General features: G+C 42.6%; 1 protein-coding gene across 2 annotated transcripts in view; it reads left to right on the forward strand.

Moving 5' to 3' along the window:
* Positions 1-16,226, forward strand: part of NDUFAF5 (NADH:ubiquinone oxidoreductase complex assembly factor 5) — a 174,042-nt gene extending 157,816 nt beyond the window's left edge. For both annotated transcript variants that reach the window (XM_078649560.1, XM_078649559.1), the window contains one exon: positions 15,982-16,226. In XM_078649560.1, coding sequence (XP_078505686.1) covers positions 15,982-16,080 — 99 coding nt within the window. In that variant the 3' untranslated portion in view covers positions 16,081-16,226. The remainder of the gene's footprint in view (positions 1-15,981) is intronic.
* The last annotated feature ends 275 nt before the right edge of the window (positions 16,227-16,501 follow it).

A 16,501-nucleotide genomic window follows, 5' to 3' on the forward strand; every position in this document is an offset into this window, starting at 1 on the left:
TCTAATCAGGGGAGTTAATTCTTTCCTGAACATTCGAGAAAGTTTCTAGCGAACTCTGAGCTACGCTGGCAAACCCAAAACTTAAGTCTAGTATCGACAGTAGTAGACCTAGTTAACGTCTGGCCTAGGCCTTTACTGCTGTAGGTATTATTCCAATGCGCAGAGCCTATTGGGAAGATAGGAACTACACTACATGGCGCCCAACGCGTTTGGAAAGGGCGATAAAACTAACGTAAGACATTTAGAGTAACTCAGTCGTGCTTTCTCACTCAGACCCCTTTTCCCAAATACTCCAAAGACGTCTGGAGTGGGTGAAAGGTAATATCCTCCAAGACCTCGTAGGAGGGAACTCCTATGTATGGTTCTTGGTATAGTCAACGTTGAAGGATAAACAGTTCCAAAATATTGTGCATCTAATCTTTGTTCCATAAGAAACCTGATCTGCAAACAAACAAAATAAGCTTCCTGTCGGTAAAATGGCAGAGAGTGATGATGAAAGAGAGGCAGTTAGATTAGCAACTGAACTCGCAGATGCTGATGCTACCATGCAAGCAGCAGACGCGGATATAATACTCATTCCGGTCATCAAAAGGAGATCTATAACTCTAAAACTTATAGAAAATGGACTGACACCTAGAGGTGGCACAGTCATATTCGTAATTGAGGCACACGAATATCGGCAGACAGAGGTATACTATTCATGGATACATTTTCCAGCAGCAAATGCTGTAACAAAGTACTTCCACTATTACAAAATAGAGGAACCTCCTAATGAGTACACTCCTTTCGAGGAGGTGGAAGTACCACTCAAATTCCAAGAGCATTTGCTCTTATTTGATGGCGCCCTAAAACATAATAATCACATTACAAGGCTCGGTCCTTTAGGTAGACCAGGAGCAACGTGGCCGGTCTTAGCCGGATACACACCACACCCAGACATCGAAGGGATGTCTACAGGAGAGCTGTTAATACAGCTAAAACAATTACTAAAAATTCATAGACAATTAGTACAGTATGTAATGCGGACTTCAACAATTCAGCCAGCGATTAAACTTCCACAGCTGACCCCTCACCAGGGGAACACAAATAAAATCACACCACAGAACATCCAATCCTGCCTAGGTAAAGTTCCGGCTAAACGGGAACAAATACCATTCTGGTTGGCACAGAAAATCACCCAAATAGAGGCGGTGTTTCCTGACACCACCCCATTAGAAAAACACAGGATTCTGACTATATGTCTCCCAATGGGAATCGCACCACACATAGAGGACTGTGACACTTGGGGTACAGTCTTTGCTTCCATCTACACAAAAACGCACGGTGTTCCATCCATTTCGGTGATACCAGATGTGCTAAAACAAATTCAAGACGAATACGGTCCAGAGCCTGCTTTAACTCTTGGTATGAAATTACTGAAAGACTTCAAGCAGGTCTCTGCTATATTATTAGCCAATATAAAAGGTGAAGCAGCAAACGTGGCGATCCGCCAAAGGTTAAAAGAGACAGATATAGCAGACCAACCAGCTGAAATTGCCAGAATCATAGAAAAATCCTATGAAGAACTAGGTAGAGATAGTTTAGGTGGAATACCCGTAAAACCGCAACTGACTGAAAGTCCAGAAAAAATATTTTTTAATAATTCACCAAAAAAGAACTGGGATGGAAACAAACAATCCAATCCAAAAGAAAAGAAATTCCAGTCCCAAGGAAGGTCTCCGAGGCGAAGGGAGAAATCTCCGAACCAGAGACACAGGTCACCCCAGAGTGACCCCTCTGGGAAAAGATATAACCTTAGAAATAGGGATAATATTAAAAAACCTGATAGATATCAAGACATTGATACACGTCCCTCTCAATCTTTTCAGAATTCCTCGCAGAAATCGGAAAGAAGAGGACGATCAGAACAAAGAGAAGAGCACGCCAAGTCCAAAGACAAGGAACCTGCTCAACTAAAAAAGAAATTACAATTTCCAAAAAAGAAGGTAGCCAGTATCAAGGTAGTTAACAATGCCGAGAATACTGAGGAAACAACTGAAAAACGGAGAGTGGGCTCAGACAATGCTAGACAGCGCAGCAGAAGTGAGCATAGCTCGCAAAGTCCTTATGAATCATCTGGAGACAGTGGACACGAATGAATATCTTCAAGTGGAAACTGCAGACACCAGAGTTAGCAAACCCCACAAGATATACGAGATAACATTACGTATAGAGGGAGATAAGACTAGGAAAATAAGGGGACTATTTTGGGATAATCTCTCCAAGGGCTATGATATCCTCCTAGCTGAAAAAGACTGGCCACCAGAGTTTGTTAGGGAGTGCCCTCATGGCGAAGAAGTAATTATGCCTGCCTTCTCAAACCAAATTCCAATTCATAAAAAATACACACTTGCTAGAAAGTGGGCAGTGGCTCTAGCACCTGCTTTATATAAAAATCATGTAGGATGGGATGAGGATTCTCCTCCTCACAAAATCCAGTTAAAATCACAACGGACAAAGTATACTACCATTTTGATCCAGAACTAGAAGAATTAAAAAATCTAAAGTATGAAAAGACGTATCCTCTGCCAATCGACATTCTGCCTCTACGACATTACGCCTGTGTAATCTATACAGACGGACATGCTCAACCCTCCGTTTGGGGAGAACAAGCATACAACCCCACATGTGAGATTACAAAAGAAGTGTGGCGCGGAGGTAAACTAAAACCTCTATTAACAAAATCACACTTAGTAGAAAGTGATTCAGAACAACAAACGGAAATAATAGCATTGAAAATGGCGCTAGATAATGCGGATCGCGAATTCCCGACACTTATAGTGTCAGATTCATATTACTGCGTCAAATCATATAACAAGGATTTGCAGACATGGATTCAGAACGGTTACAAAGATGACACAGATGCACCAATAAAGCAGAAACTGCTCTGGGAACAAATAGCTCTTTTACAAAAAGAACTACCAAAGACTCACGTGACTCACTCACTGAGTCATCAGCGTGATGGCGTTCACGTTGTAGGGAATTCATTGGCTGAAACAGCCGCAGCGGCAGCCACTAAATCGGCTCCCGTAGTTCGAAAAAAGCATACATTAAAATACATTGACGGTGAAACAGTGCTGGCGGTGAAAACGTCATCAAAAGGCGACTGCTCAGCGTTACCGATCAACTATCCACTCAATTATACATACATAATCGATGCAAACTCCGTCCCTTTTGCTCGAATCCCTGGAGTGGGGGATAGAGTGATTCCAAACATGGACAGGAGAAACTTGTTAATCGCAGACGCACATATGAGCGAGGGTCTCAGACACCTTAAATTAAAAGATTCTCTGGAAGAATTACAATCACGGTACTGGTGGCCAGGCATGAGCCTGCATCACACCATGTTTGTAAAAAACTGCCCAAACTGCAACAGAGATCGCAGTGGGGAGAGAAACAGTTTTATACCTCGTCGTATCAAGGCAGATAATATCACCAGTAAAAAGCAGGGCTTGCGATTAACATATACAGGCTAGTTTCCACTTATAATGTCGATCCTCAGCACTCGGCTGACGTCCGGACTGTTATACAAAGATTTGCGAGTCTAAATGGCATATACGCTAAGAGCATGTTACGTTTGACCATTGTCTTCACTCTAGCCCTCCGGCCGGGGGGGAAACATGGACAAATGAGCACAGCCCAGCGGGAATCTTCTCACTTCCTTCCTGAGGGTACGGGATGGTGTAAAGAAAAAACCAAGGCAGAAAGCAATCTATAATGGAAAGGATATTAGGTTCGGGAGCTGGGTGGGTCAAACATCTAATAAGTGTCCAACGTAGTCTAAATAACTTGCCAAGAAATTCTCTGAAGGGATTCAGTCTGTACGAATTATTATTTGGAACTAGAATGATTATCTCTGACCTCGACAGTCAGACTTCAGTGGTTAAAGAAAAAAGCTTTGATGTCAAAGACCGTTTGGCTATTTTGCAGGACTTAAACAAAACAAGAAAAGACCTGAGCAACATACAGTTGAAACAACAGCCAACAACCACTGAAGAATCACCACCTGTCCCAGCAAGACCTGTCTGGATTCCAAAAGTCGGGGATCTAGTCAGGGAGAAGATCGCGGTAAAGAAGGAATTTGGGCCTTCTTACAGAAAAGCAGTTCCTGTCTTGTCTGTCAACGGGACAAGATCAGTTGTACTACCGCCACTTGCTGGTAAAAAGGAGAACCGAGTTGTATCCATCGACCTGGTAAAACCACAACATGTGGCCGATAACAAACAGTAGGCCAAGTGGACTCCCAATAAGTAGCAGAACACCAAGGTTTGCTACCAGTACAGAGGTCCTAACGAAGAGGCTCATCACATTCGAAACGCCTACAGAAGAACAACAAGGACTATGCAACAATGCAATAGAACTAAGACCTCTGAAAACCCAAATAAAAACATTTAGCAGAGACACACCAATCTACAATGAAGTACCAAGTGAAAATGCAAGAAACAAAAATCCTGAACCAATTGGAACAATTGACAGAACTGCATCTGGCTACTTCATAAACTTCGATGATTCCTCTGAAAGCCTCAGTGAATCAAAGACACAGCCATCATCAAAAACCTTTAAAGACAAAGCTAAAGAACTTTTGAACCAACTGAAAGAAACATATCTGATTTCTCCATGGATTGAATTTTGGGTGGGTTTTGGTGCATTTATCCTCATACTTTGGCTCATCATGGTATTAACTTTGGGACGCTTCATTGAGGGAAAATATGCTAAAATGGACACAGCAAGCCAGAACATCAACTTGATCCTGAAACCACATACATCTTCACACGTCGAGAAAAGAGAACTTTCTTCAGCCAACTTCACAGCCAATCCGATACCTGGTGGGGTAGCCTGGGACACCACTGACTATGAAATTTATGGTCCGGTCGAGATCCTGAAATATCCACACCAAATTAAGATCTCATTGAGTGACTTTGTAAAACCAAACTCATTTGCTGATGATTGGGACTTCGAAAGCATTAATAACATGATGTCTGATTTAGTAATGTCTGCTAAATTTACCAAACATGATTATTTGCAGGGTTCTACAAATTATGACAGTATGTATTGCTATAACCACTATGGTAATCACTTTTTACATAGATCTGCACAACCTAGAAATGTTTTAAATTATAATCAATGGGAACATTGTGCAACACCTCCTAAAGGGAGCTCCAGAACCGTTTATGACAAATATTCATATTTTTCAGGTTTTAACACAAGTAATGCTGAAACATTTTATTTTAAATTGTCAAACAAGACAGGAACCAAAACCATGATAACCAACACAAAATTGTTATATTCAGACTCATTCTTTGAAAAAATGAATACTTTTGGATTTGATTATTGGGACAAAAATGTTGATTTGAAAAGTGTTTGGGGTACAAAAGAATGGCAAGTACAGGGTTTAGAAGCTTTGTTTAGAGCTTGCATGATCCCAGAACAAATGATATTTTTAAATGACACTGTTCAACAAACCACCTGTCTTGGCTTAGCCAAAATCAAAGATTTAAACAAACTGTCTATTCCAAAGCCAATAATGTTTAGCAATAGCTCTGATACAGATGAAGAGATAGACGTAAACCATATATTATACCAAAACAGAACACATCCTGATTGGAAACAATGGTTGATCTGGCCCACAGATACAAATAACTGTCAAGACAGATTCCTGAATAAAACACAGGGGTTCAAAATGACCAGGCCAGACCCTAGATATCCCCAAAGACATCACCCAGGGATAATAACAACCTACAGTGTGGGCAAATTATGCCTTCAATGGCTACAAACTTCCACACTGCCCGAAATTAAGCAACACCTAACTTTACTAACTGATGGTGCTGACTTGCGTGATTTCATTTTGGGACCACGCAAACAGCGTCAGAAGCGTTTCATAGCAGCCTCTGTATATGCAGCATACAATGAGGCCTGGAAGGTTAATCAAATTGAAACAGCAGAGAGAATACGGGAAATTGACCGTATTAATTTGGAAAAATCACTTTCTGTAGTGGACAATGGGTTAATGACTCTGTCCTCCAGAATTTTTTCATTGGACAGCATAGTGTCTTCAGCAATCGATATAATATTGCAAGACTTACTGTTATTACAACACGGTCAGTCACAATTGCGCTCTATTGTACAGCTTGGCTGGATGTTACAAAATCTGCGTTCAGGTTATGTGCCTTGGCGTTTAATCAACACAACGTCACTATTCCAAATCTTTAACCTTACTGATCGACAAATCGGTATGGCGCAAAAGGGTGCTGATTATACAATCTTGAGCATTGAAAAACTAGAAAGATTACCAATGACAATGTCAGAACGACCTGTCAGTGAATGGATTATCCACGGAATCATAAATATTCCAATCTCAACCTTCAGGTTTCAATACTGCCAAAAATATATACAGGCTGGCATGTACGAGAAATTGGGAAAGGGGTACCTTAAAACAACTTGGAACCTGCCCTATTCACATGCATGTGTCAGTAATAAAGGACAGAAAGTGTTTCTTAGTGGCAACAATTGTGCTATGTCACTAAGCGGCACGCTTCTGTGTAACGGAATTAGTTTGCATGGAGCCTGTGAAGGGAATTCATACAACCTTTCATGTCACCAGCAAGGCGCACCTGCAACTGAAATAGAACCATTCTTTCAAAGACTCTATAATGGGAGTTACATTCTTATTGTAGACCGCAGATGTTGTAGTCTTATGCCCGGGACTCCTTATCTAGTCACTACGACTGCGAAGGTCAAGTGCTGTGGACGTTCTTTGTTCCCCAGCTCCTTCCCAGACAGGGAGGCAAGGGCATGGCCCAATTTGAAAATTACTTCTATTCGAATAGATACTTTAAGCAGAATGAAAACAGTCCTTCTTCAGACGCCTACAAGGCTCACGTCATCAAAAGAAACGTATGATCTACAAGTCGCAAGGACGACTGCAGAGATACATACATTATTATCAACTAATTCCCCCGTACATTTCGCGGAAATCCTGAGCGAAATCTTAAATATTTCTGATACCACTGGGGTCTCAAATGTATTTAAGACAGTATTTTCGATGGCATTAACACCATTCAAAGCCATACTGGGTATTTTTCCAGATTTCGTCCATTCGATTTTTGGCGGACTTCCCCTGATCCTGGGACTAATTGCCGGAATCCTATTCTTAGTCCTTATTTTTCGTTATGGCAACCCATGTCACAGATCAAACTCTCGCGACAATGGAAGATACAATCCTAGCCATTGGATACCGGGACCGGATATCAAAAATCCTGGGACTCTCCCGGCTTAGAGACCTGAACATGACTTGGTTTCTATCATTTCGACCAATGTGGCAAAGGTGTGTTTTACCTGTATTGAGGTGTCTGCTATGCGGAGAAGAATGCGTGTTAGACACCTGTCTGACGCTACAATCGGATGCGCCAGTGGATGCAGATACATTGTTGGTTCCTACCAAGGTTCACGCTTTGTGCTGCCCTCAAAGGCTGCCAATCCTGATGACGGCATTCGTGGAATCTTCACCACTACGATTGAAGAGTAGTGAAGTTCAAGATGAAAGCAGCATCGAACAGGTACGACCTTCTGTCTGCAATGCGAATCAGAATGTCAATGGAGATAATCATGCGAACGAATGCATGGTTACACCTATTTCCGACTTAGTGGAACTTTCCCATGAAGCTGTTGACAGTTTTTTCGAAAGCCTTAATGATATGATGTTCTCTCCAGAACAGAAATAGAGACTTTTGAGCAAGCTCGCACACGGCGTTCCCTGAATTCGGCCTTCAACTTTAAAAATAAAGTCACATGAACAATTTTTCCCACCAGTTCACGGACAGCAATTTTTAGCAGCCCCAAATTATTTTTTTCAAAATTTTCGGGACACTATCTTCTGCTTAAAGTAAGAAACTATTCCTAGAGAACTAAGATTTCTATTTTTAGATACTTTATAAACTTTAGTTGCCCGCTGGTATGTTCACAAATATTTTATTATGTGATGGAATGGTCTCGAACTTTCTTTCTGTATAGCCATATTAAGAGCCATTTCATGTGTATTTCTCATATACCAAATAAGCAATAATGTATACAAATGCGTGTTTACTTTAGCATTTAATTCATAGCTTGAGTACATACAATATATATGACTGCAATTTTTCAGTATATTTGAAAGTTTCAAAATGCATTTATGTATTTTGGGGTGGTAAGGTATACACTATACTCTATAGTATGTTGTACTATGTGATACTATGCATAGATTAGTAAATATGACCATAGTTAGCGTGGAGTGGGTGTCATGTATTCCTATAGGTTCTGAATCGATCCCCCTATTCCTGACCCTATTCTGGTTAAACTAACTATCAAGTTAACTAACAGTCAGCCCATGAGGCAAGAAAACCCCCATGATGCAGATACCGTTATCTGACGCAGTCACACTACGGCACAGGAACGTGTTATCTGATTAGGTCATAACGCTTGAGATCTAATTAGACAAGCGACATTCCTCCAGCCCCTGATAAGGCATACGACGTTCTCATAACAAATCAAACCTATGACAACCTGGAAAATCCGTGCGGCCATTGTTTTGATTTCACAGAGAATTTCAGTAAAAGAATGTGCTAACGAGCAAGTCGTATGACATCTTTATTGACGTATCTATGTCCATCCTTACGTCAATCTCGGCACCTTTAAGGTATAAATATTGCTGATCTTGCCCTATGCAAACACACGCGTGGTGACGAGACGGAGCAGCCACACTTGCCGAAGCCGAGAGCAGAGCAGACCCCGCTGGCAGCAGCCCCGCCTTCCTGACGCGCTGAGAGACGCGCTGCTTTCTCCTGCCGAGAATCCAGCACCGGCGCTTCTGGGCAGCCCTCGCAGGCGGCCTGGAATATCGAGAGCAGAGAAAGAGATACCATTCCTCATTCATCCTAAATTCCAGGTACAGAACTGAATAACCCCTCACAGAGAATTCTTTTAGTTATTCACTTGGCAAAACAAACTTAACTTAAACTGTAACTTTCTATTCCCACCCACGCATTAGACTTAGGTCAGGTACACGGGGTAGGCGTATTTAGAAACACCAGTTGAGTACGTTTAGTCAAATGTATATGTGTATGTAAATATATTTTAATCATTTTAAACATCATATGGCTCAGAAACCATATCAATGTTTCTACAGTATTATTTTATACTATTGCTTTTAATGTATGCACTTTACTTAGCTATAAGTATTGCAATAATATCGATCCATTTCTCTTGTACGAGAAAAGAGACTGATCAATAAATAACACCTTTTTATTGAACACGCCCGTCTCTTCCTTTTCTCTACATTCTGATGAGACTAAGAATGCACGTACTGACTGAGTAAAATAATTGCCTTGTGCTCACACGACTCTGGAGATACACTCTTGATTAGGGGAGAGCAAAGTTGTCATGTTCTATGGTTGTCAGAAACTAAATCCCTTCTTGTCTAATCAGGGGAGTTAATTCTTTCCTGAACATTCGAGAAAGTTTCTAGCGAACTCTGAGCTACGCTGGCAAACCCAAAACTTAAGTCTAGTATCGACAGTAGTAGACCTAGTTAACGTCTGGCCTAGGCCTTTACTGCTGTAGGTATTATTCCAATGCGCAGAGCCTATTGGGAAGATAGGAACTACACTACAGACTTGCAGGACGCCTACTTCCACATACCAGTGTCAGTCAAGCATCGGAAGTTCCTAAGGTTTCAGATCGGACGCCGCCACTACCAGTATCGAGTGCTGCCGTTTGGCCTGAAATCTGCACCTCGGACATTCTCCAAGTGCATGGCGGTGGTGGCTGCTTTTCTTCGCAAAAGAAAGATCTTCGTCTATCCATATCTAGACGATTGGCTGTTGAAAAGCTCCACTCCGTTCTGCCTCAAACTGATGGATTTGTTAGGTCTTCAAGTCAATCTGAAAAAGTCAGTTCTCAACCCTTCCCAGCGGATCCACTACCTCGGTGCTTCTCTGGACTCACTACAGGCAAGCGTGTGTCCTTCGGAGGAGAGGTTGTCATCTATGCTCCTGAAGGGTCGCCTTCTTCTGGACAATCAGGCCCCCACAGCCAGACAAGTGTCCTCTCTTCTGGGATCAATGGCCTCGTGCATTTTCATCGTGCCCAATGCTCGCCTTCACATGAGGCCTCTGCAACAAGCCCTCGAAGATCAGTGGTCTCAGAGATCGGATCAGTGGGAAGACCGGGTCTTGCTTCCTCAAGAAGCCAGGGACTCGATCAGATGGTGGTTAAAACGATCCAATCTCCTCCGGGGAGTGCCATTCCATCGTCGTCCTCCGTCCCAGTCAATTGTCACGGATGCCTCCCTTCAAGGCTGGGGCGCTCACATGGACCGACTCCAAGTTCAAGGCCTCTGCTCCGAGGTAGAGCAAGGCTACCATATCAACTTCCTGGAGCTTCGAGCAGTTCATCTGGCTCTCAAGTCTCTTTATCCTTCTCTGCGCACCAACTACCTCCAGGTTCAAACGGACAACACAACAACTATGTTCTATTTGAACAAACAGGGAGGCACGAGGTCAAGAGTCTTGTCTCTGGAAGCACAAGCCATCTGGCACTGGCTCCTAGCAAGAGGCCTGTCCATCGTGGCTGTTCATCTACCAGGAATTCAAAACGTCCAAGCAGACTGCCTAAGCAGAATCTTCGTAGAATCGCACGATTGGGTGCTCAACGAGGAAGTGGCGCAAGAGGTTTTTCGGTGCTGGGGCGTACCGGACGTAGATCTGTTCGCAGACGCGGCCAATGCAAAATGCCCCGTCTTCGCGTCCAGGTTTCCCCAACAGGGATCACTGGGGAACGGTCTTTTGATCAGCTGGTCGCAGACATTACCCTACGCCTTTCCTCCCCTGCCTCTGATCCCGGCGGTGAGCCAGAAGTTCTACAGGACCAACACCAGAATGATCCTGATAGCACCAGAGTGGCCACGCCAGTGGTGGTACCCCGATCTTCTACAGATGTCGGAGGTTCCGCACCGGCGCCTACTATGCCGTCCAGACTTGTTGACCAAAGACCAGGGGAAGGTGTTTCACCCCAACCTTCCTTCACTTCGCTTGACGGCATGGCTCCTGAGGTCATCCAGTATGGACATTTAGACCTCCCAGCAGACTGCAGGACTATTCTTAAGGAATCAAAACGACCCTCCACTAGGAAGTCCTATGCTTTCAAGTGGAAGAGGTTCTTCTTATGGTGTCATGAGCACTCTCTTGACCCGGTACATGGCCAAGAGCAGGTGATTCTTCCATATCTATTGCATTTAGCGAGATCAGGCCTGAAATACCCCTCCATCAGGGTTCCTTTAGCTGCAATCACAGCATATAGGAAGTCTCCTAATCAGACATCTTTCTTCCTTATGCCTGTAGTTAAAGATTTCCTAGAAGGTCTTAAGAAAGTCTTCCCACCGGTGAGGTCCCCCTCCCCTCCCTGGGAGCTTAATATCGTCCTGACTAAGCTGATGAGTGCTCCTTTTGAGCCTATACATAAGGCCTCTTTGCAGCACTTGACCTGGAAAGCTGCTTTTTTAGTGGCGATTACCTCTGCCCGTAGGGTCAGCGAAATCCAGGCCTTGTGTTGTAAGGAGCCTTACACTGTTTTTCATGCCAACAGGGTGGTCTTAAGAACGCACCCAAGTTTCCTGCCTAAGGTAGTTTCAGACTTTCATATCAACCAGTCTATTACCTTACCTACCTTTTTTCCTGATCCTTCCACTCCCCCGGAGAGGTCGTTACACTCCCTAGATCTCCGGAGGGTCCTGAAGTTCTACTTGTCAAAAACCCTGCCTCTTAGGAAGTCTGACCGGCTTTTTGTTAATTATGGCAGTACTAATACTGGCCTGTCAGCTTCCAAAAGGTCCATTTCTCGCTGGATTGTCTCCTGTATAGCTTTAGCTTATCAACTAGCTAACAAGACCTTGCAGGGTAAACCACATGCACATTCTACTAGAGGGAAAGCTTCCACTACAGCTCTCCTTCGTAATGTTCCTATTTCTGAAATTTGTAAAGCGGCAACTTGGCGGTCTGTCCATACCTTTACCCGCCATTATTGCCTGGACTCAGATACTCAGGCCGATGCCAGAGTAGGGCAGGCCTCGTTAAGGAACTTATTTGCATAAGATGTATTTGCAATATATGTCTTAGTCATTCTGTGAAGTTTTTATACTTCTTGCTCGTCCGGGAGACTTTGGGTATGACCTTGCTAATCTATTCATAGAATATGACTATTGATGAGTATCCCCTGGATGAGAAGGATTAGTTACTTACCTGTAATCCTAGTTCTCATCCAGGGGTATACTCATCAAAGTCATAAGCTCCCGCCCACCTCCCCGGACGAGCAGAGTTACACAGTTATGAGATGTTTTATTGTGGATCTCCTCAGGTGTTATGCACCTCCAAAAAGAACTGACCCAACTGTCACCTGTGGTGCACCATGGGAGCAGGGGGTTGCCTTCAGGTCTTAAAGGCACGGTACCCCTACTCTAATGCCTTAAAGGCAAGGTGTCAGTTTTCTTTGTTTGCTTTATACTCTACTGCAGCCTACTGGCAAATGCCTGCAATTACAGGTTTTTCCTATGGCAATAAAGCATTGTTGTATACAAATGTTTTCTGCTTGCTTTCTTCCTTAGGGTTTGGAAGAGTACTACTGTATGTATGCTAATTTATGTAATTTTGCGGCAATTGTGCCAGTTAGGAAATGTTTTAGGCTGCAAATATATGTTTTCACATATATATATATACATATATATTTATATGTATTTTCTATATGCTCCGGGATCCCGCACATGGGCGGGGATTATTCATAGCTTATGACTTTGATGAGTATACCCCTGGATGAGAACTAGGATTACAGGTAAGTAACTAATCCTTGTGCACCCTTTATCAGAAGCTCTTGTCACATAATCGTCTGTCAGACTAGGATGAGAGTATATACTGCCCTACAATATATGTCATTGTTCGACGAGTGGAACTTGGAAGAAGGAGGTATTACCGCACTGGGGGTGAGGGTAGGGGGAGTGATCACAGCCAATGGAATTGGATCTTTACTGTGGTTTCTCTCACAATATTAACAGCTGGGCTCTGCCTAAATAGGCAACAAAATGCATTCAGTCTACGTTGGAAATCAGGACTTTTTTGCAGTGTCCCCCCACTTGTTGCCCCATTTGAGGCCTCTGGATGCTGGTTTTCTGACTCTGAAAGTTCAATGTCTCTGCTGGGTAGGCCCAGGGCCAGTGCTATGTTAACACCCACTGTTATGTTGAAACGCACACATGCATTAGGGTACACTATGTGTTAGGATAAACCTATGATTGGCATGACCTACCCTATATGTCCCTAGCATATAATCGGGCAGGGGAACTAAAACTACCTATAAGTCCCTAGTATATTATAGGCCATGACAGTTTAGAAGCCATCAGCTCTTTCTGCATTAACATGTGTGTATACTGCAGAGAGCCTGAGGTCATTTAAAAAGCGGCTCTGTGTTACAGCACTGCTTTTAAATGTAAATTGTTCCAAATCTCGACTTTGGTAGGGGCACTTTAAAAGTAATAAACTACAATAAGTTGGCATTTTAGGTTTCCCCAGGGTCTCCCCTAGGTGTGGTCATGCCATTTTAAGGAGGGCCTGTGTCAAAGATGTTTTATGTGCCTCCCAAAATCAACTGGTGCTAGGAGCACTGTGGAGTGAGGAGATGCACTATGCATATTTAGGCCCCCTTAAGGCTCTCCCAGGTGTCCCAAGGGTGGGGGATGGGGAATCATGTAACTATATGCAGGGCCCTTATAAAAGATGTTTTATATACCCTGATGATGGAGAAATTACACATTGCAGTTCCCACATTGTAGCTACTCCACCCAATAGGATAACATATTCATAGTTTATGAATGGATAACTATCGCTAGGAATCAAAAGAAATATCATTCAAGGACTGGAGAATGGTATTGATCAATTCAACAATGTGCTATTGTGGAATTTATCCTAAAATATACAGAAAATAAGTTATAAGACTTTCTTGTATTTAAGCCAAAATTCAGCCTTCCTGTGGTCTCCCCTGATAGGTGAGAGTTAAGAGGGTTATCCAGACTGCTTTGTTGAATTGATAAGTGGCTCACCTAGAGATAGGCTATCTGTTGCAGAGAGCTCTGCTGCACAGGAATGCTAGAGCAGGGTTGAGGGATCGTAATGCTTGACCTTCAAAGGAGGAATAGGCGAGGCAGTGAATGCCAGGTCCATCCACCCCCCCCCTCCCCTCCCCATCCTCTCTGGCCCAGCCAGATGGCAGGCATAAGGCAGGAATTTGCAGGTGGTAGGGGGAGGAGATCTGTGAAAATTAGCCATACTGGAGGTTATTTCGCTAGTTCATGCTTCTCTGTTGAGATTTCAGCCATACTGAATTTTGTAGGAATAGTGCTTTCTGGAAGTCGATTATACCACACTTTGGAGGAAGTGTACCTGCTGTAGGTTGTTGCTTTGTACCTCATTGGACAGGAGTGCTCTCCTGCGTGACCTCTGAAAACACAGAATAATTATGTGAGAGGAGAAGAGCCTCTCAGATCTGCTTCTTGAAACTAAGAGAAGGAGAAGGCTTGCCGAGCTGGAAACTTGATTTCAACCATCGGGCCCTGTATTCTGACAGACTGTGCCTGCTGCATTATCTGGAACTAAAACCCTTTGGATGTACCTTTCTTCAAGAGGAATAAAGAGTGGACTCCCTGCAAGCTACATGTTAACAGAGCTCACCCAGACCATCCCCACCAAAAATCCCAAGCCTTTAGTGCATCCATTACATTTGTAAGGGTTTTGTCCAAGTGGATTGTGGGAACTGAAGTCCCAACCTTTTAAGGACCATCTTGGAGATTCCAGACCTTTGGCTTGTGTTTTAGATACTTTGAACCCTCAAAAGGAACTTCAGGAAGAAGTTCCAGAAGTTTGGAGCACCTTTTGAAAAAAGCTCCGTAAGGGGACCGACTTAACCACGAGAGCCAAGCTGGCTACCTTCAACCACAAGCCGGCCTGCCCTGTTGGTTCATCCTGCTGAAATGCTTCGAAGGTCTGACTTCCAGAGTTTGCCCCTGAATTCCCTGGGAAGCAAGCCAGCAAACCCTAACTGAATCTGGACTGGTGAAGAGCACCGAGGCACCCCGTAGAAAAGCTGCAGAAAAGTTTCTAATTCAAAGGTAAAATTTCGACCAAGGGCTATCGAGCAGGGCTCCATTGCTGTTAGACTGAACCTTTGACTTTATCCTGATCAAGCGCAACCAGATGTCCCAGAGTGGAATGTAGGTTTCTAAGTGCTATATTTTGGTAAATCTTTAAAAATGCATGTATCTGGTTCCCTACATTGGATGTTTGCTGTTTTGGTGTCATTTTAAAGATAAAAATATTTCCTATTTTTATACATGGGTGTGGGATTTATATTGTGTGTTGTAATTATTTACTAAAATTGATATTTTTTAAATGCTTTACATATTTGTCTCCTACGTTAAGCCTGTCTGCTCCCAGCCAAGCTTCCAAAGGTTGAGCATGGGAATAATTTGAGACCTATACTGAGCTCAAGACCGTGTTAGTGGCCTTATTGCCAGTGGTAGATGCATATTTAGCACTACTAATAACTCACTTTCCAACAGTCTAGATTCAGCTATAAGCAAATTTGTGCATTCAGCTGACAGGGTTTAATAATCCTGAAGTCTAGAATTGCCAAACCTTTTTCTCACCTGCTGCTTCTGGGCATTTCACATTTCTACACTGAACAAATGAAGTTGGAGCCATGTCATGTGAAGACCGCCTCCACAGCCTTTTTGCTTAAGTTAAATAATAATCCCCACTTTGCACTATTGAATAATTTATAATGAGTCCTCTTCTGATATTCTTTTCATTTTGTAATTTTTGAAAAAATATTTCAATAAGTCTCTAATTTGTTTTTTTGTGACATTTTCAGGCAAAGCCAGCGAAAAGGGGTTCTGCTACAGTCTCGTTTGGAGCTTTGGAAAAAGTGAATGAGTTAGTATCTAAAGCCAAAGGAGAAAAAGTCAAGTGAAATAGTCCACTCTAAAACACTAGTACATAATATCATAAGTCAGAAATATCAGCACATGGATTTATGAAGCATTTTACGTTTACGAAATCGAAAACAAGTGTATATAAAATATTTGCTGTTTGTATTAAAACAAATATTTTAAAGTATTTCACAAAGGACGTGAGTGTTGATATTTGTGAACTATTCGATATTCCACATAGATTGAGAGAAAAAATCAGCACATAGTAACATGAATTCATCATGTTTTCCTTTCCTACTCCATCCATACTTTCGTGGCTCAAGGACAAATATTTTGAAATCTTTTTGCACACATTTGATTATTGCTATTTTATTCTTTTTTTGGGTTCATGATTATAGTTTGATATAGGAACAGGTATTCTTTAAAGTCAATATAAAGTTCTTGAACACTGTATATAATAGC

This window comes from Lissotriton helveticus, chromosome 6 (genome assembly GCF_964261635.1).
Source record: "Lissotriton helveticus chromosome 6, aLisHel1.1, whole genome shotgun sequence".
Classification (NCBI taxonomy): Eukaryota; Metazoa; Chordata; class Amphibia; order Caudata; family Salamandridae; genus Lissotriton; species Lissotriton helveticus.